Raw genomic sequence first — 22,379 nt, forward strand, 5'->3', positions numbered from 1 at the left:
TATTTAAATCTTTAATCCTGTGACTGTATACTATATATCACAGACATAAAATATGGGGACAAGGTTTAATTTTTCACTTTTTAGTTGTTTTGTTATATTTATTTTTTTCCAGATATTATCAGTATAGCTATCAATGAAGAAACGCCCTTTACTAATGTGAAATTGTGTGTACTCTGAAAATTATAATCTTAGAGAATTATCTGGGAGCACACAAAGATTAAGGACAGATGCTTGACTCTCAGATTGCCCTCTAACCAATAACATTCTTCCTTTTAGTTTATTATCTTGGTATAATACAACTAGAGCCTTCATATAGAATCATATAATCTTGATTTAATTTAAAATTAAAAATTAATTTAAAGGTTAAAATCTATAATGACATGGAGATAACTGACCTGCATTGTCACTGGTGCATTATGGTCACTGAAGTAGATAGAGAAGATTAGGCCCTGGTAGTCAGAGCATATTCATCATACTACTATCCATAGCCATCACTAGCAGTCTTAATTATGCTAGGAGAAGTAATCAGAGCATAAGCCAAAGTAGAAACAGATGCCCAAGAGGAAAGAGCAAGACAAATTAAGCTCATTATTCTTTTCTAATACTGTCTCTTGTAACATTGATTCAAGAATCATATTATTTAACCCTCCCATGTGCCATATCTCTATCTCACTATTCTCCCTACCCATCTACAGATCCCTAATACAACACATATACATATATAGATCCCTAATACAACATAATATGACATAATCCCTAATACAGCATATCTTTATGATGCATATTCATTAGACTTAGGGCAGCTAGGTGGCACAGTGGATAGCCTTCTGGGCTGGGAATCAGGAAGAATCATATTCCTAAGTTCAAATGTGGCCTCAGACTCTTACTAGCTATGTGACTCTGAGTAAGTCACTTAATCCTATTTGCCTCAGTTTCTTCATCTATAAAATGAGCTAGAGAAGGAAAAGGCAAACCACTCTAGTACCTTTGCCAAGAAAACTCCAAATGGGTCGTGAAAAGTTGGACATGACTGAAATGACTGAACAACAAAAATATTAAGCTTGCCTCAAGTCACTCCACATTCAAGACTATCTTCCATCCAACTGTCAAAATGACCTTCCTAAAGTTTACATCTGATGGTATCACCCTCTGCTTCAATAAATTCTAGTGACTCCTACTTGCCTCCAGGATCAAGCGAAAAATCCTCTGGTTATGAAAACCTTCTTGGCTTCAATTTATTCATCTGTGAAGTGCAAGTAATGACATTGCCTTCATTTCACAAGGTGGTTGTAAGGTCCAGTAAGATGTCTATAAAGCCCCTTATAAAACTCGATGGTGCTCTATAGAGGCTAGCTGTTATTATTATGTTAATATAGTTTATGGCAGTTATTCTCAGAGAAGTCAGCTTCCCTTAGTAGTAGATCTGTCTTCTTCCAGTTTGCTGTTTTCCCAGCCTTTATTTTCCACATGCCAGATGCCATGTCATGTCATGCCTTCATGTCACAAATCTAACAATTCATGGTTTTTACCACAGTTGTGCAAGGTTTGGGGATAGAGGAGGATTTTAACAGCCAGTGGCTTAGGGAAAGTTGACCAGTTCTACAGCCTTGGATCCAAACCTGTACTTGCTGTGCAGTCCTTCCTCATTTTGAATTGAAATCTGCCTCCTTGAAATGTCTGGGGGATTTTGAATATGGAACTGTCTTTATCCATGATAGCTCTCAACATATTTCATGACAACTATCTTATCCACACTAAAACTTTTTCTTTTTTTTCTTTTTTCTACATTGAACATTCTCTCCTTCTCACAGGAGGTAACTAGGAGGCAGTGGATGGACTCCTGGGCTTAGACTCAAGAAGGTATAAATTTAAACCCTATCTCAGACATTATGATCCTGGGCAAGTCACTTAACTTTTGTCTTCCTCAGTTTTCTCGTCAGTAAAATGAAGTCTCTAAAGCCCTTTCTAGCTCGAACTTATGACCTATGATCTGGTTGTCTACACCCCTCACCTAGAGAACTTATAGTCTATACTGGTTAATTTAACTCTTGATTGTGCTCTGTTCTTTATATACCACTGCTCTTCAGGAATGTCAGTTTTCTCTCTCCTTGACTAGATTGTAAGTTCTTTGAGGCAAGGACCATAAAGCCTTAGTATCTCATCAAAGTATCTGAACACACATTAAATTCTCAATAAATATATGATCATTTCTGTATTCGTGGTTGATCAGAAGTATCATTTATTTGTGCATGACATCTTTATTTATATACAATATGCATATAAGAAAAGAGAAAAACTCAGAATAATCCCAAAGACTCAAATACTAAATACAATAAAGACCTCAAATCCATAACTGAACTTTGTCCAGACGTAAATGATATGCTTCTCCACTAAGGCTTACCCAGTATACTGGGATGTGGTGAACTAGACTTTCTTTTTTAATTTTTAGATAATTCAAGTAGCAGGAAAGCAAGCTCAGAAAGAGTTAATTTGATTCCCCAGACAGAAATTTTGCTACCTTCCTTCTAGGTGAAAATTTCTAAAAGAAACATGCTTTTCTCTCAGATTAGCCCATGTGGAAAATTAATATTGAAAGTACACATTTGTTAGTAAAGGAACGATCATTATGTCAGCTAATAATAAGGAAGCCCTGCATTATTATTGTGAAAATAGAAATAAATGACAAGGCTCATTAGTTTAAAATTATGAGCAGATTTATAATTTATAATCAGAGCAATATTTCATAGAATCCTAGTTAACATAAGACATTTTGAAAACATAATGAAATCTTAATAACATGAGACTTCACTCTGATATTCCACTATTAAATTTTGGAAGGACAGAGTGAGCGATATAGGACATGAATTAGTATACCAATAATTAACACATTTCCAGTGCATTCATTTGCATATTATGAGAAAATTCGAACCAACATGCACATGATTGTAAGAGTAGAATGCTATGCCCTGTCTACTCCAAAAGAACAATGCCAGTCATGAAAAATTATTAACTCTGTATTCCAAACACATTGCCATATCTACATGGATACTTATAGTTTGATGATGATGGAGACAATTGTTGTGATGAAGATGACATGAAGATGAAGATTGAGGAGACTGGAGAAGAATAGTAGGGGAGGCTATGAAATATTCCTTTTCTGCAGGTTAGTAGAAGCGGAAATTGATGTTTGTCAACTGACATTCCCTCAGGGAACAAAAAAGCAACTAATCATATTTAACTGAGGTAAAACTCTTTTAAGTACACCTGGGAGAGAATGCTGCAATCATTGCAATTTTTTCTATGTGTGTGCACGTGTGTGTATATGTGTGTGTATGTGCACATGCATGCATGTGCATGTATGATGCATTTTGGGGAGTGTTATGTATAGCATATCACATCATGGTTAAGTAAAGGTTAGAGGAACCATCTGCTAAGGATGATTCCAGCATCGCCAATGATTCATGTAATATATGCAACCATAAAATGCCAGCTTTACTCACCTTTGGAAGAGAAGCTCTGGATCCTGAACTTTGTGTGGTCATAGTTAGTACAGTTGTTATCCCCAAAGCTACCCTGGCTGGAGCTGCATCCATGTTAATCCAAAATGAAACCCATGACAATATAACAATCAGGAGACTAGGTATGTACATCTGGATCAGGTAGTAGCCCATCTGTCGTTCGAGGTGGAAACGTACTTCTATACATGTGAACTTTCCTGATGGTGATGAAAAACACACATTCATTTTCACATGAACATATCTTTGTTATATCAACTATTAAATAGGTTTTTCTTATCTGAAATAATTTTCATGTCTCCTAATAAAACCATGGTATCATAGCCTATTACTGTTGTTCATTATATCAAGACAGGAAAGGAATCAGTATTTTCTAAATGGAAGTAGCCATGAGGGAAGGGAAAGGAACTAGCATTTATATAGCATGTCCATGTGTCAGGTATTGTACCAAGTGCTTTTTTATAAAGATTATCTAATTTGATTTTCATAACAACTCTTTGAGGTAGGTGCTATCATTATTCCCATTGTACAGTTGAGGAAACTGAGGGAAACATAGGTTAACTGATTTGCTCAGAGTAGCACAGTGTACGGAACCAAAGATGAACTAATTTCTTCAGGTCCAGCACTCTGTTCATTGTGCCATTAGCTGCCATGAGACAACTTTGATCTTATGATGAATTGATGGTATCCCTTTGTGTAAAATTCTGTGGTCAAGAATATGGGTCACCTTGAGGCTAGTTGCATGAACCAGGTCCAAAGTTATAAAATGGACAATGATTGTCCATTCATTGCACCAACATTTATCAAGTACCAATTATTTGATAGGCACTGGACTACGTATTTGTACTTCAGAGACAAAAATGAAACAGTCCTTAACTTCAAGGAGCTTATGTTCTACTGGGAGAATATGTCAAGCAACTTGGGGGGAGGGCACAGTGGAAAGCTGTAGTATAAGTATATGTGTTGGATTAAGGTTAGGTGAGAGGTAGGCAAAGATGGGAAGTTGGCTGGGATGCATGTCCATATGATAGTGTGTGCATGAGAGATGGAATTATGTGGCTCCTACCTAGGGTTAATGGAAGGAGTAAGTGGTTTATCTCACTATAGCCTACAATACCAGACGTTGTCTTCAGTGGACTGGGGACCAGAAATATCTAAGAATTGAGTTATTGGAGGGAAACAGGGTCTGGCCCAATTTATTGAATCTGAATCACAGAACTTCAGAGTTGAAAAGGACATCAATTCCAATTTAAAGCCATTTCCCTACAAAGAATAAAAAAAACTGACAATTTTTATTGTGAAATAGTAGTCAATCAGATTTTTCTTGAAGACCTCCAGTTAAGGAGTTGAGCTCTATTTTCCCAGAAAATCCATTCCACCCTGAATACAGCAGTAGTTATTAGGACGTTTTCCCTGACATGGCTAAGTTTGCCTCTTTGCCATGCTATTGATTTTAGAGGTCTCCTATGTTGAAGTTTAAGATAGGTTGGCCCCTACTAGAGGGTCTATAAACACTGATGGTGCAACAGAGAACCATTTTACCCATCACATTTTTTGCCATTTGTAAAATGGCACCTTACATTAGGACAGTATTGCTGAGGAGGTAGCTAGTGCAAATATTATTCCTCTACAATGGGAAAACTTGGGCCCAGAGAAATTGTGAACTGCTGACTCTCACATAGATAATAGATGGAAGAGATGGGACTTAAATCAAGGTCTTCCTGCTTCCAGTCCCAGGCGCCTTCCACCAGTCACTGGGAGATTTCTATAAGAAGGGGCAAATTCTTACCTCTTCATAGAATATTTTAACTAGGTAGGTGGCATAAAACATTAAGTAGTCACAAAAATATTTTCAAAACCCTTCCATTTCTATGGTTACCACTGTGATTAAAAATAGAACAAAGACGTAAGAAGAGAAAGAACAAGGTAGAGAAAAAGAATTCCCTTATGAAAAATTGATCCTAAGGATACCAGAAAGAATAGGAATTCAGGGACAGAAAATGATAAAACAACATTGCAAGTTTTTCTGGTAATTGAGAATTAACTGTTCTATAAATCTCTTCCTACATTTATTCCCAGAAAACCCATCTGAAGAAAAAAGAAAAGGTATAGATCAATTTGTTCTGGTTACAAAGAAGAAAACAACACATGAATAAGAAATATAGGAATGAAAATGACACAAGGTACAAACATAGACTACATACTAATATATTCTTAAGTTAGGGGCAGTGTGTTACTTATTTTTAAAATTTATTTTATTTTTCATTTATGAAATAAACATTTCCATAGCATAGTAGAATAAAATAAAGGTGGTTGCACATAAAGCTGCAAATATATTAATTATGGAAACAGTATCTATAGAAGTGGGAATTAAAATTTTGTGATGGAGATTCTAGTGATGGTAAAACCAAGAAAACTAATAGACAATGAAGTTTTAGGATGTAGCCTTACCCCTAGCATGATCCTTTGGTGTCAGTTTCAACATTACAGAGAGGAACCAGAGCATGATTTTTCTTTATCCTCTAAAGTTTTTATAGGAAAAAATACTTCAAAGTTTTCTCTGAAAATCCTTATGACTTTTTCTTTGAGGGAAATTCACCAGAAATTGTTATGCACAAGTGGACAATTTATTCATGCTTTTAACGATGTAAAATATCAAGTCTATTCTATTTTGGTGGAAAAAAGCCTTCAACTTAAGCATAGTTTATTTTATTGAGAATTTCATAAAACAGTGAACTGATAGTTATGTAACCCAGGGCTATTATTAAAGTTTAATTTTCCCTTTTACCTCAGGGAACTATGGGACAGACACCCTGAACTGTTCTTGATTTGCACTTTTTTCTTGTGTCCTATAAGGGAACAGATCAAGAAAAATTTGGGGACTACTAAAAAGTTCCCTAGACACCTGGGTTTTAAAACTACCATGAGCAAGGGGTGGTTGCTATAGCTAGATTGTTGTAGCCAGGGAAGGCACACTTAGGGAGTATGGGAGGACCACCTGAATCTAGGGACAGTAAGTTGAATAATACTGGTCCTGAGATTACAGTGGTTCAGTGGGAATGGAAATCATCTGAAATAACTACTACTCAGTAACTGTATAAACCAGTGGAATTTTTAAAAAATTGTCAAGTAGCAGCAGTCAGAATTTAGCAAGGTGGAAAAGTCAGGGAGTGAAAGATTCTGGTACCAGTGAAATAGTTACATGGGACTAGGTATGTTTAAGGGAATTAAATGTTGTTGCTGTGTTTGTCCTTCGTTGCCAAAGAAGACCATGCCATCAGAGAAATGATGACATGACTTGCCCTTGACTTTGTTTTGAGGGAGGGAGGGCTGTGTAGGTCACCAGCCTCATTTCTTCTCCAGAACCATCTGAATCCAGTGACCAGATATTCATCAGGATGACTGGAGATGACCCAGGATGCACTGGGAGACCTTGGCCCCTTCAGGCCAAGCCAGAACTGGAGTACAGACTTGGAGTGTGGCGTGGGGATGGTTAAAAGGACTGGAATTAGTCAGAGCTAAAAGTGAAAGAATTGGAAAATTAGGATAGGAAGTTGTGATTGTAGAGGAGAATTAGGGAATATAAGGTCTCAACAGTTGAGCAGTAGGTGGATGATGTCTAGTATCGATGAAAGATGTTGGATTTGAGTTCAAGAACTATGACATCAGGGTACTGGAAGGTTCATTGATGTGGATCTTCAAGTTTGTCTTACATAATAATTTGGCATTCCTCTTTTATATTGTTCTTGTTTGGTAATTCTAAACTACATGTGAAATTTGTGAGGGCAGAAGAAGCTTCCTCATTGATCGTTCACTACACCATTTATTCTTGGGTCTAGTTTTTCCACCTCCCATTCAAGAAGAGAGGTTAGGCTTACAAAGAAGTGTTGCATCAGGCAACTGAGATGCTCAATGAAAAGATATTCCTAGGTTCCTAAGTGGGAGTCGCAAAAATATCACACCTCCAAAAATGTATACCAGACCTTTATTCATGTTTCTATGGTAAAATGTTGTTTTTGTTGTTGTTGGTTTTTTTTTTTTTTTGCCAATAAACCAGTAACTAGTATACAACATTGTATCAAGTATAGATGTGTCTGCAGGGTGTTTTATATAATGACAGCATTTGGCATACAATGCCTTAAAAGTTTACAAAACAAGTTACGTATGTCACGTTCCAAAAGTCTTAGTGGAGTTTTAAACTTTTAGACCTTGGAACACTGTATATTACTTCATTTGAGTATTGCAAGAACCTTATAATGTGGAAACACAGAAATGAAGTGATTTGCCCAAAGTTGTACAACTACTATGTATCAGAGGCAGGATTCAAACTCATGTCTTCCTGATTCAGAGGTTGACATATCAACTACACCAGAAGAACTATGAATAAATTGCATTTCTGCAAAAAAAAAAAAAAAGACCCAAAACCATGGCTGAGAGGCATCAGGACTGTTTATTTCTAAACTAACCGGTAATGTTTTGTTTTGTTTTTAATGTGAATATCTTTATATGTTGTTGGATTTTGTCCTTGATTCTCAAAGAGGACCATGGCATTAGGAAGGAATGTCATGACTTGCAAGTGAATTGGATATAAGTGAGGGAGGAAATAAGAATAACTTAATTAGAAGAAAGGTAATAAAGTGTATTCAGCATTTTAGGAGTGAGGTAGTGATGTTTAGTGTATAAGAAGCTAGCCTTAAAGCCAGGAAGACATGGGTTCAAGGTCCACTTATAACATATTCTGGTCATGTGACCTTGGACAAGTCATTTAACCTCCAAGTGCTTTAGCTAACTCTCTAAGACTAAATTTCAGAGGTGCTGACCTTACTGAGTAAAGGGATTTCTTAAATTGGGGAGTTTGTTATATGTGTGAATCACATTGATATGTATCCCTTATTCATCCTACTCTCATCATTGCATGCAGGATGCCCCTGAGTTTTTGAAATCTATTCAAGTAGGACTCAATCCTACTCTCATCATGACTTGCCGATCTCCATGAGTTCTTGAAGTCTATCCTAGTAGAACTTAACTCTCATCAGGGCTTATAGGTTTCCCTAAGGTCTTGAAATCACTTGAAGTAAGACTTCAGATCTGGCAAGTTCTACCCAGTTGAAAAGGCTTTGGACCTTGGTGTAGTGACAGTATTTGTGTGTTAGCCAGAGATCAGATTAACTTCAGAGAAGTTTGTCACTTTCTTGGCTACAAAGTGATGGATGTTTTAGCCATGAAAGCTCTTCAAGGACATTATTTCAGTTACATAAGGATTGTAATCTATGTTGGTGAGGAGAATATCCCCTACCAGTAAAGTCACAGGTTGCTGAAATATGGATATTTTTTTAAGTAGGTCACATCTTTACTAGGGAATAAAGAAAAACAACATTTTGGTAGCTCAATAGGAAAGTTATATTTTTCTCTAAATAAGCTTATAAGCTTAGTTTCTATAAAGAACATTTTCTGCCAGTGCTGCTTTTAAAAAATGCCTCATATTTTTTGAAGAGGGTCCAACTATGTCATACTGTAGACACTATTAAATGAATGAATTCAAGTTTAGCCAAGATTCTGACAGCAGTAGAAAGTCACTGGAGAAATTGTCAGTGTGAATTTGAATTTGTTCTAAATGTACTTTTGCTGCAGCTCAAGGCATTAAAATGAATAATGTAATTCTCTACTAGCCTTTTCTTCCTGATCTATCCAATTGACTTGTATGTTATAGTGGTTAGATGGTGTGAGACACATCAGGAAGACTGGCCTGCCATAGAATCTCTTGTGCGCATGTGCCAGATACTACAGATTTTTGTGGATACCTTCCTTGGTAGGTAGTGGGTGGGGATGGTTCCTATTTCCTGTAGTTTTCCTTTCAAATACCGATACTCCAAGGAGAGGTGGAAATCAGGGCCCAGTACCTTAGTGCGACTGAATTTATCAGAAAGAAAAAGAGGAAGGAGACCTAATGAATAAGCTCTTACCTGCATCACAATTTTGCCTCATAGTGACCTGGGTGACCTGCATGTAGAGGACAGAGTGGCCAACTACAACCACTATGGAAAACTTCCTCCTTTTGGGCTAATACAGAAGTCAGCTATAGTGGCCTCTGCTCCATGAGGATTGAAAGAATTCATATTTCTCCCTCTTCCCACATTAGAATGGTCTAGAGCAGAGGTATCAAACTCAGTCTTGTGATCCCATGCTGCCCATGACACTCCCAAGTGCAACTGAACCAGGCTAAAATGTAATTGGGAAATATTTAACAAAACAAATAAAAGTGCAATAAGACATAGATGTTGCTTTGTGGTTTCCTAAGCCAATATAAGCCTGAAGAGATTCTCATATATTGTTTAGTGGCCTCCATTTCAATTTGAGTTTGACACCACTGACCCAGGGTATTCCTCAGGAGAAAAAAAAAACCAACAACAACAAACCCCCAGAACATTGCTCTTTGAATGAGACCTCTTCTTTTACTTTAAGTTAACATAGATCATATTTCAGCTATTAGACACTCATTTGGTTCATCCAAGTCAAATAGGATAGCTACATACATTTATGTAAATGTATGATTCATATGTTTCAAACACTGTCATCTTCCTTTTCTGATGCTAGAAAAATTTGTGCATTTCAAATATAGCCAAAAAAATTGCTTCAATATATTTAGGAAGGAACTGAAGCATTATAAAACTACTACTGAAAAATTCCTGCCTCCCCAGTCGTAATGAGTTGTGATTGGTTCCTACCTGTATTGTAGTGTTTAGTGCAGTACCGTAAGTCTTTTTCTTCTTTTAAAACAAACTGGGGCAAAGTGAGTCCCTCTGCTACTTGTACGGGTGCCTCATCTTGCCATTGAAAGATGAGGTCATTCATGGTGTATCCAACTAGGCAAAAGATAATTAAAACCATTCAGCTGTAAAGCACCATTCCAAGCAATGCACTTAATATCAAGAATATTTATACAAATAAAAATCAGTAAAAAAACCAAACCAAAACAAAACAAAACCCACAGACTTCTTGGATCAGTCACTAGAGAATGCTGAATACTTTCTAATTCAGTCCCACTGACATCTATCTAGATGGAACACTTTATAAGAAAATAAAAATAAGGAAAATTTAAATTTCTACTAATTTTCTACTGAAATATGGAAAAGATAGGCATTTCTATTTGTTAGAGTCTACACAGAAGCATATGGGGGAAAAGGAACCTCAGAAATATCTTAAACATACATATGCACAGAAAGTATACATACAAACAGAAAATGAGTGCTAAATTCTTTCCTATCCTTTTAAGGTCTTTCTCAAGTGATGAAGTTTTCCTTAAAGATCCATAAAGATTTCCCTCCCATCCTAGGACCTCATGGAGACTTTTTGACATGGATACTGCTTTGACATTTCATTACATATTTAAAGCTGGAATTGATCTTAGATATCATCTTATCCCACACCCTCCTTGTACAGAATAGGAAACTGAGACCTAGAAAGGATAAATGAATTTCCCAAAGTTACACAGGTAGTAAGTGGAAGAGCTAGGATTTGAATGCAGGATCCCTGACTTCAAAACAAGCATTCTTTCTATTGTGTCACAGTACTACCTCATGTATAATTCTGGTCTTGTATCTCATCCCCCTATTATGATTCACAAGGGCAGGGACATCATGTTATCTCCCCCAAATCCTAATTAGCACCTGGCACAAAGTAGGCACATAATGAATATCTGCTGAATTTGTTCAGTTTAAACTTGCTTAGAAGATGAAACTGGTTTATTAGAGTCAATATAAAAATGAGTTCAGCAAATAATTAGCTCATTTGCTGAATTGCATATCTGTAGCTCTGTAGCTGTAACATGTGCCAGATCCTTAAAAGTCTGACTTCTGGCTTGTGTCAAGATCTGGCTAATACAGACACACACACACACACACACACACACACACACACACACACACACACACACACACACAGGTAAAGATATACTTCCGCAATATTGGAGGTAGTAGCAATAGTAGTTGTTTTGGCCAGTCTACATTTTGAACAACCTGACTGCGGTCTGCTGAGAGTAGTGAAAATTGACATCACTGAAATGCCTGTGGTGGTGACTATTATTGAATACACTTTTCTCTAAAACCATTGAATTTTCTTGCCTTTGGTACTAAATCTGAGAATGACTTTCTTATTTGATAACTTCTTACTGAAGAGTGAGTGGCTTTTTCAAGGACTTAAAAGTAATAAAAAAGGTAGTGATCTTTTGTCTGCCAAGTCACACTCTGTGGTCTCCTATATCTGCTAAGTTTCTGCCCAGCTCCAAAGGTGACCACAGTGCTGAACTATGGAACTCCTCATTCATATGCTGCTAAAAGGTCTTTGTAGCTAACATAGTGTGCAAACTTATTCTGATTCTCTTTTAGGTAACTCATTCATATGAAATTCTAGGATTGACTGTACATGCAGTAAAGATGAACATTAAAAATGCTTAGGACCTGGTTGTTTCAAGGAGGTAGAAGAAAGTTACTAAAGGAAAAACATGGAAGAATTTTATTATGGTTTGAGGTGAAGGGACAGAGATGTCATGGAATGTCTTACAGTAGACTCAATGGCACTATAAGCTTACTTCCTTCAGTTTTATGAGGTTCAAATGGGTGATAAAATTTTTTAATGTACCTTGTTGCAAGACAGCCTTTATATTGCCCTATGATTCTATGGCATGTGATAAAAGAAAACCAAAAGAAAGTGATTTGAAGTTAACATCTTCAAGTGCTAAGAGGCTGCAATTGTTAGAGTCTGTCTTATCAGACAAGAATATTCTATTTCTCCAACCTGGAACCATAACTAGAAATTCTGGTTTTTGGGGCAAGATTGTGAGACATGTTTAGTATAAGAATCAGCAAAGGTGTTTTCAGATTGTCTTTTGAAAACAAAATCATTTGTTGGTGAAGATATCTTGAAGGTGTTGGTGAGGATTCTTGGGAGCTCAGGATACCACTAGGTCAAGAAGAAGTGAAAGACTATGGGACACCAGTTCCATAAAGCCACACCTATCAGGGAAGAGAAAGTAAGGTATCTTATACCTGAGAAGAGTTCGCCTGGGTTGTTGGTGACAGGAATAGTGGATGAGAAACTAGTCATTTTCAGAGTTGTACTTAAAGAAAATGACTTTGGTAGAGGTGTGTACAGGCAGCTAGGTGGTACAGTGATAGAGAGCCAGTCCTGGAGTCAGGGACACTCATCTTCAGATACTTCTTGTGTGACCCTGGTGAAATCACTTAACTCTGTTTGCCTCAGTTTCCTTATCTATAAAATGAGCTGTTGAAGGAAGTGGTGAACCTTTTTGGCAAGAAAACCATAAAGGAGGCATGAAAAGATGGATGGGACTGAAAACAACTGAATAAGAAGGGTCTACAATGGAATGGAGTAGTGAGAGACTTGAGGCAGGGAGACCAATTAAAAAGTTGCTGCAGTAGTCTGGGTAACAAGTAGTGAGGGCATTAACTGAGGTGGATAGTTGTACAAATAGAAGGAAGGAATCAGAACATGTGAAGGTAGAAATGGCAAGATTTGGCAACTAGTTGGATATGTGAGGGATGAGGGATAGTGAAGAGTCTGGGATTATGCCAAGGCAATAAATGCAGGAAATAAGAACGAGAATGGTACTTTAAAAAGAAATAAGGATATTTAGAAAAGAGGAGGCATAAGGGAGCAAAAGATAATGAATTCAGTTTTAGACACATTAAGTTCTCTAAAACTAAAGCTGTCTGAAAGTGGCATCAAGAGATGATATGTAACAGAGTATGTTTAGTTTCTGTGGAGCTTACCTTGCTGTAAGCAACTCAATAATCTCTGGCCTTCTCCCTTAATAATTTATGGATAACTTTAAATTTACCTAAATCTTCCCAGAACCTTGCCTAACTTCTATATAAGATAGAACTCTTATAACTGTGTATGAATTGTGTCAAGGAATGAATGAGTGAAGAGACTGCTGGTTTTCTCTCTTCTCTTGTAGAGCCGGGGTTGGAAGTACTTTGATTACATAGCTGTGGATCTAATGCCCTAAATGGGAAATCTGTTTGTTTATATTAAACTTATACTACACATTAGAAATGAAATGCTTCTCATTTCCAAGTTAGGTAAAAATTGAAAATTTGAGAAGGACTTTGTTAGAACTTCCAAGGAAAATAAAATGTGTTTATGTTAAAAAAAAAAAAAAAGCCAACCAGAGAAAGGGTAGGATTACTTGTTTATGGTACTAAAGGTATGCTCCATTGTGAAAGGAAAATAGTAAAGACTACTTTAAATATTGTTCTTGGTCTTTTCTGGGTAAGACATTAATATGAAATGCTCTGAAGTAGACATTTTGACAGCAACACTGATTTATAAAAGCAATTAATAGAACATATTTGATGTAATCAAAAGAATTGAAGGCATATGAATAATCAGACCCAAATGGCACCTGTTTAAGAGTTTTGAAGGAAATTAAGAATGGAAATTGTGGAATTATTAGACAAAATGTATAACAAATATACAATTTAAGTTCCTTGACAACAGAGATTGCTTTATTCTTTCTTTGTATCCCTAATGCCTTGAATATAGAAAGTATTTAATAAAAGCTTAAGTAATTGATTGATTTGAAGATTATCATTATGACTTCCAACATTAGAAAGTATAACATAAGAAAGACTCGAGATATTAGATGGATGAGCTGTAAACAGTTAATGACAGGCTCACTGAACATGAAAGCATTTGCTAAGTATTTACTATGTGCCAGGCATTGTGCCTTGGCATGTAAAATGTAAGCTACTTGAGAAAAGACATAATACTTCTTTTAGGGGAAATACTACCTGGTTGCTCTATAAGAATTCTTTAAAAGAGTAAAGAAGTTTATACAGCAAAATAATACATAATATTATTATATAATTATATAATTAAATCATTTACTACTATATTAAAATAACAAAATAAATGTAATAAGAAAAATTGGTGAAATTTATTACATTTTGAAAATACTCTTAAAAGCTTAAATATTTTTGAGTCAATATGTGACTGGTTTAGAGATAAGAATAAGAAGGTAGGAATAAACATGCATTTCTGTTTAGGATTAAAAATTAGTATTGCCTGACCTGGTCTTAACATCTTAATATATATTAGGAAGGAATATGTAATGTTATTTCAGTGGATGGGAATGATATTCAACTGCTGAATGATAAAACATGAGGATGAGAGAGGAAAATGGAGTAAAATCTTAGAAGATTTTTGTGATGAAACAGAAAAGTAGAAGATGAGTTTTAGTATGGGAAAAAGTAAAAGGTAATTTGTTAGGATAAAATAAAATGTCTAGTATTTAGTTATTGTTTATGACCAGGAAGTCATTGTAGACTGTTCTTTGAAGTTATAGTCTAATACTCTGATGCTGTCAATAAGGCATTAAGAATGATGGACACTGAATTGTAGGATGGGGACAAAGCTGAAACAGTGGCATGGTGTTTGTAACTGTACTGAACCCTGTATTGCAGTTTTCTAATCTTGATGGTGAGAAGAGAATGAAAGACAGTGGAAACCAAAATGACCAAAGATATAAAAGGGTTAAAATGTGTGGACTTAAAATGAAAACAAGAATTCTTATCCTTGGTAAAATAAAGGTTAAATGACATTTAATATAAATCTATAATATCAAGGATGGTGTGAATAGAGTGAACACAAAATCCTGCAATGCTAAATGAAGGGATCATCCTATGATTGAAAGAGGTGAATAAATGACAGATAAAATGAAATCTACCCCTAAATAGAAATAGAATTGTTTATTCTAAGACATAGTAGAAATTAAAAATATGAGGTTCAAGGAAGTTAAAAATAAACTCCTAAATTTACAATGGTTCTAGAGGAAATGATGTCATGTAGGATAACAATGGTCTCCCCAAAGTTTCCTGTTATTTATGAAGACAAATTTGAGCCCAGTCCCATATGGCAATATTTCATTCCTTAAGTAACAGCTGGAACTCTTTCTGAAAAATATATGATCATTTGGAGCATGTAGACTATTGCCAGAAGACATATTCCCCAAGTGAATTTCATTGAACTGACAAGAAACAACTGCAATGTCAAAATATATTTAAGTAATCAGATTCATTCACTTATAATTGGAGCTTTACATTTTAATCATTTTACCAGACAACCAATTTCTTAGTTGGAATCATACTGAAATCAGAGTACTGTGAGAAGTTTTTCCTTGGCTACACTAGAGCCCCATTGAAATATCACTTTGTCATTGAAAATAATTAAATATATAGCAGGTTCACTTTGAATCCCCCTAGGAAAGGGAAAGAAAGAAAATATTAATTGCCTACTATGTGCCAAGAACTGTGCTAAATGCTTTACAAATACTGTCTCATTTGATCCTCACAACAACTCTGAAAGGGGAAAGTGTTATTATTATCATCCCTATTTTGCAGTTAAAGAAACTGAAGTAGATAGAGGTTCGGTGACTTGCTCAGGGTCATTGTTGTGTTCATCTTTCATTTTCGAAGAGGACCATGACATCAGAGAAATGATGATATGACTTGCACTTGACTTTGTTTTGAGTGAGGGAGGTCTGTGCAAGGTCACCAGCCTCACTTCTCCTCCAGAGCCATCTGAATCCAGTGACCAGATATTCATGAGGATGACTGGAGACATCCTAGGGGATCTTGTGAGGAAGTATCTCAGGCTGCACTTGAACTTGTCTTCCTGATGCCAGACCAAGCACTCTATCCACTTCACTACCAACCTGCCCCAATACATAACTAGGAAGGGTAAGCCATCATTATAAGATGATTTTTATGTAAAGTTTCAGAGGGCTTAGACCGGAAAGGAATCTCTAGCATATTTTTCTGTTAAAGTAAATATATACTTTATGGCAGTTACATGGCAGTGAAGCACTTATATTTTGAGTGATTATTAGTAATCATGTTAACAGTTTTGCATTTACCATATTAAAATTCATGAATCTTTCTGTCATAGTGCCTTATTGATAGACTCTTTAAGCATCTCTCATCCTTGGTAATGACATGTTTGGCAGCTGTTATCTTCTGTCTATTTGAATGGGGATGAAGGTGGTATCAATTAGCTCCTCCATCAGTGAATGACCATCTTTGCAAGTATTATTCTCAGATAGATTACAAGATGTAGGAGGTAAAGTTCTATTAGCAATACAAGGCCAGTACTCCTTTGATTCAGAAATGTAGTCCTCAAGAAGTGATGTGGCCTGGATGGGAAGAGATTTCATTCAGTTTGATTGGGGTAGGATGATCTGAGTTGCAAATTGACATTTTCTGGAAGGGCTTAAATAAGAGATTGTATCATCTTTAAGGAGGGAGCTGAAACAAAGCCTTAGTTCCTGGGAGCAAGGCATACAACTGGAAACATAAGAAGTATGTTCAACTGGAAGTAGCAGGCATGGCTTCAATAGTTTTTCCTCTTAATCTTGAATGCTCTCTTACTTTCTTACAAGCTTTGAGGCAATAATCGTGACTCTGTCCTGAATTTCTTCTCTATAATGGGAAAGAGCATTCAGGTAGTATAAGTAAGGTGAATTTCAGTGTATGTACACAAGGATTCATAGCTGAACAGAACTTGTAGGGACTATGAGTGATATTAAAAAATTTTAATGTTCTATGAGTGGTTCTGTACTTTATTTTTGTATTAAGTCAAATTTTGTCACATATAAGCTTCCATTTTTGTATACGTTGATAATTTTCTCTATAATTTAAGTGACTAGTAGGTTCACTGTTGATTTAGGACTTTCCCCATAGTCTAAATGCTGATAATTCACCTCAAGTCTCTGTCTTTCATGGGCAAAATTATAGAATTATTTTGTAGTGTTCAATTTTATAGATAGATTCTGATCAATACCTAAAGATCACAGGAGTTCTGATCCCCAGTAGCACTGGGGTGCAACAAAAGTAAATAGCTGGTAGAAATTCCCCTTCTTTGAGCAGGCTGCTTAATAGTAGGGGCTTAATCAGTGTTTGTGAAAGAAATTTTTGGTTTTGGATCTAAATTAAATAAACCATTTCTGCTAATCTTTGGGTAGAGATGATTTCCATTGGTTAGGAATTCCTTAGTTGTCATTGCAAGACTACAGTGGAAAGACAGTAGCAGGAGTCTATACACCCATACATGGAACTCAAACTTAATGACAAACATAGTGACTAAAATAAAGGTGTTATTTGAGTAGGAACACATCTGACAACTAGTGAATGAACTACCCTGTGTCATTCCCAGCAACAAGGAGCTCATGATACCCAAATGTGATTTATCTTATTAAATTACCATGGGAAATAAGCAGCAATAGATTCAGGTATGTTTCTATAGTGCCAGAAGAAAATGTTACATGAACTCTGATACTTTGCACAGAGAAGGTGAACAAAGAAAAGAAAAAGAATTACCCAAGTGAGAAAAATATGTCTATATAGGTGTCATTTCTGCAGAATCAGCTCATATTGACTGAACATAGATTCCATTAAGGTATCAGGTTAGACACTGTAATTCATAAGCAAAATCAGAATTTTCAAACTGTAGTTCCAGTCTGGACAGCCCCTACATCACCAACACCAGAGTTTCACTTGGGTAATTCATTTGAGCATTGGATGAATGACCCTCACCATCATTTCTAATGAAAGGGTGTAGTACAAAGAGATACAAAGAGAAAAAATTTGAGATAAAAATCTCACTTAATCTGTGTACTATCTTGGGAAAATCACTTTACCATTCTGGACTTCAGTTTCCCTACATGTAAAGTGAACTATTTGGACTTGATAATATCTAAAGTGTCTTCTGTTTCTAAATCCTATGAAATATGTAAAATTAATTTTAAATACTACATTAGTATCTGAGTAGATCTTTAACTACTCAATACTTTTTTCCTTTGTATTGACATGTTTCATCGATCCAGTTGTGTGTGTTCATCCTTTGTTGTGGAGAAGGCCATGCCATCAGAGAAATAATGACATGACTTTCACTTGACTTTGTTTTGAGTAAGGGAGGGCTGTACAAGGTCACCAGCCTCACTTCTCCTCCAGAGCCATCTGAATCCAGTGACCAGATATTCATCAGGATGACTGAAGATGACCCAGGATGGGGCAATTGGGGTTAAGTGACTTACTCAAGGTCACACAGCTAGTGAGTGTCAAGTGTCTGAGGTGAGATTTGAACTCAGGTCCTACTGACTCCTGCACTGGTGCTTTATCCACTGTACCACCTAGCTGCCCCTAAGGACAGGAGTTAAAGTGGAAAGAAAGACTCCTCTTCTTTTTGAAGTTCATTCTATCTACATTTATCACTGACCCATGACTCCAAGTAACTATAACCATGTTCCTACGTAGTACTGGTTCAATAAGTTCATATCCAAAACTGGAATTCCTACTACATGAGTCTTTGCCTAGCTATCACTGGACTGGGGCACTGAAAGTTATTTCCTAAGGTCATGCCTTGCTCCACCATTCTTTGCTTCCTTGGCTACAACCCATACTCTGAAATGCTGGGATGCCAAGACACCCTCCTGACCTTTTGAAATTCACAAGGAAAAGACACCAAGGATAATTAAAGCCTTCCCCAAGGTTCCATAACCTCAGTGGGGAGAAGCCCTCAAAGTCTAGTAGCTACTCTGTAGCCACCTAAAACATTGTCTTTGCTTTTAGCAAAGAAGTCAGAATGCAGCTGAAGTGAGAATGGTCACAAAAGTGTAAGAAGCTAACTGAGGCCTTTTTAATGCCTCTTTTAGTCCAAGATCCTTTGATGTACCACATAATTACTCAGAACCAGTTAAAGAATGCTCAAACATGCTCCATAGTTTCTCCAAAACATTTCATTTTACTTCATCACCATTCTCCTGGAAGCCTCTTCCTTACAGAGAAATGGTGTCTGTAGCACTTCATGCATGTGTCAGATTCCCTTCCCCTCTATACACACATTAATATGTACATATTTTAATTTAACAAGGTGGTGAAAATTGTTCCATGTCCCCCTTCTTTTTGCATTGTATTTAAAAATTATTGGATAACCTGTATATGATTGACAATAAAATCATTGGCAATCACCTACACCTTAATATATGTACATATATGTATATATGTTCATATGCATACATGTGTTTATATGACTGTAAAACAACAAAAGTAAAACTTATTTTCAAAATGGTAATCTTACAATGTCATATATACATAGAAGTAGATCAGAAAGATAGGTTGCAACCTACCTTCAGGTCAGCAAGACAGTATGTTTTAGTTTGGAGCAGGTAAAAGGAAATTATACATAGCACACACTTTGCTGTCAATTCCCTAAGGTTTTTTAGAGACCTGTCACTGAGACCAAATCACTAGGACCTTATTTGTCACCAAAGACAAGCTCTTAGGTAAAGCCAGATATAATTATCTAGTGTTTTATATAGACTCAAAGAAATACCTAAAGCACCACGAATTCCTGTGCTCAAAAGTAAATGTTATAACTAACCATTCAAAAAATATCTGGCAAAAAGGGTGACTTCTGTGTGCCCTTCAGTTGCTATAGGACAGAAAGAGTACCTGTGTTGAAAATTTCAGCAGTAATTGGCACATGTTGTTGGACCAAACTTTGGAGCAATAAGACGAAAAGGAAAGAGGACTGACAGTGTTTCCCTATGTAATAGCCCTTCTGCCAAAGCTGGACTAATAATTTCCAAACACCATAGAAGTTGTCTTTTTTTTTTCTTCCAAATATAAGAAAATGGATTGGAGGACAGAATATTTGGTTCAGCAGGAGTTTAGAAGCCCAATGGAGTCTTCCATTGGGACACTGACTCTAAGTCTTGTAGCAGATAGAGACTTTCTTTCCTTGTCCTCTTCTCACCCTGGGGGCCATGAAGCTGAGAGTGTGCATGGCAAATATAATGGGAGCTGTCTAATGAGCCTAGTCCCTACAAGCATATTCACAGTGCTTAGTACAGACTTGGTTGTATGTGTAGATATTTTGAAACTGGTGTTCAGCCCATTAAAATAGGAGCCTCTTCAATTGACTTTAACTGTGTGTCCAGAACTGGTGGCATAGTATAGGTACTGGATGATTTCATCCTTTCTCTTTGGCTCACTTCTTCCTGCTGTTAGCATTCTGGTGAAAAGATTGGCATTGGAGACTGGAAATTTAAGAGATCAGGAAAGCAAATCACTAGAAGGTTAGTAGCAGAATCATAGAATGATATATGGTCAGTCAGTCCAGCTTTGAGGTTTGAAGGAAAGACTGAAGGAGCTTAGTGTAGCAATAGGTAAAAACAGGAGTCCATTGAACAGTAATGCCTCTCTTGGGTGTGAATTTGGTCCAACCAATGCTATCTAGAAAACTTCATCACATCTGAGCTCACTCTCCACAGAGAGGGAGGTGATACAGAAGTGTGTGTTATTACAGGATTAGGGGGGAACTGTTTATAATTCTGTTCTTGATATATTTTTGATTAAGGCTGATTTATGTTAATTGAAAATGGGGTACTAATTACTGATGACTAATACTGGGGAAACTACACCAGAATGGGGGCTCAAGGATACAGCATTAGGGAGGAGATATACTAACATCTTAGGGATATGCTTAGGGCTCTGATCATTGATGTCACCATCAGGAGATATCACCAGATGTCACCAGATTGAATTGTTTTGCCCTTCAATTTTAGAGAGGAAAATGGAAAAACTGTTTAAGAATGAATATGTCGCATAGTTTGTGGACATCATTTGAGAGAGAATAGGTGAAAATCCTACATAGGAACTTGAACAGGTCTAATCTAGTGTGCTTTACAAGTAATAAGAGAAACATCTCAACACAAGATAAAAATATTCTTCCAACCCGATTTGAGGCATGCTTTATGGAGACAGCTTTTTGGGATTTTATGCCAGTTCAGGTATATGTTTCATAAGTCTTTTGCACTTCCTGTAATTTTGTGGAGCTAACAGTGAAAGGGTTACTTTAACATGAGAAGTTGGGTCTAAACATTATTAATCACAGTCTAAATCTTTTTCTGTATTCCTGATATTCACATTTAAATGTTGTATAAATGAACATGTTATCAACACATAAGCTTACATAACTTCTTTCTTCAGGAAAACACACTTTTAAGATGCATAGTGTTACACATTGATGATTGTAGTCTATTTTGCTAGAGAAGCAGCATGTGATAGGAAAAATATTGAAATTGGAGAGGAGACATGGCTTTCTTTCTAATTTTGGCTGCATTGGTTTTGTTAGTACAAAATTGTTTAATTTATGAAAATTACCCATTTTACCTCCTGTAAACCTTTCTCTCTTGCTTGGTCATGAGCTCTTCCTCTGTTCAGAGATCTGACAGGTAATTTCTTTCCTGTTTCACTAATTTGCTTATGATACCACCACACATTTAATTCATATGCCCACTTTGACCTCTTCTTGGTACACAATGTGAAATATTAATTTATACCTAATTTCTGCCAGGCTACTTTCCACTTTTCCCAAATGGTGAGTTCATGCCCCTATAGCTGGGAACTTTGGGACTGTCAAACACTAGGTTACTGTGTTCATTAGCTTCTCTATATTTGTACCTAATCTTTTTTACTGATAGACCATTTCATTTCTATTCCAAATTGTTTTGGAGTATAATTTGAGATCTGGTACTTCTATGCCTCTTTCCTTCCCATTTTAAAAACTTATTTACTTTGATATTCTTGATCTTTTAATCCTTCAGATGAATTTTATTATTTTTTCTAGCTCTTTAAATTCTTTGATAATTTGATTGACATGGCAACTAAATAAGTAAATTAATTTGGGTAGTGCCATTTTTATTACATTGAATCATAATAAATTAATATTTCTGTTTTTATTTGTGTAAAAAGAATTTTGTAATTGTACTCATAGTTTCTGTGTGTG

General features: G+C 36.2%; 1 protein-coding gene across 1 annotated transcript in view; it reads right to left on the reverse strand.

Moving 5' to 3' along the window:
• GLRA3 (glycine receptor alpha 3) overlaps positions 1-22,379 on the reverse strand; it is a 142,979-nt gene that overhangs the window by 26,153 nt on the left and 94,447 nt on the right. Inside the window, exons 6-7 of the mRNA XM_072625150.1 lie at positions 10,241-10,378; positions 3,501-3,715 (exon numbers count right to left, since the gene is read on the reverse strand). Coding sequence (XP_072481251.1) covers positions 3,501-3,715; positions 10,241-10,378 — 353 coding nt within the window. The remainder of the gene's footprint in view (positions 1-3,500; positions 3,716-10,240; positions 10,379-22,379) is intronic.

Source organism: Notamacropus eugenii, chromosome 7 (genome assembly GCF_028372415.1).
Source record: "Notamacropus eugenii isolate mMacEug1 chromosome 7, mMacEug1.pri_v2, whole genome shotgun sequence".
Lineage (NCBI taxonomy): Eukaryota > Metazoa > Chordata > Mammalia > Diprotodontia > Macropodidae > Notamacropus > Notamacropus eugenii.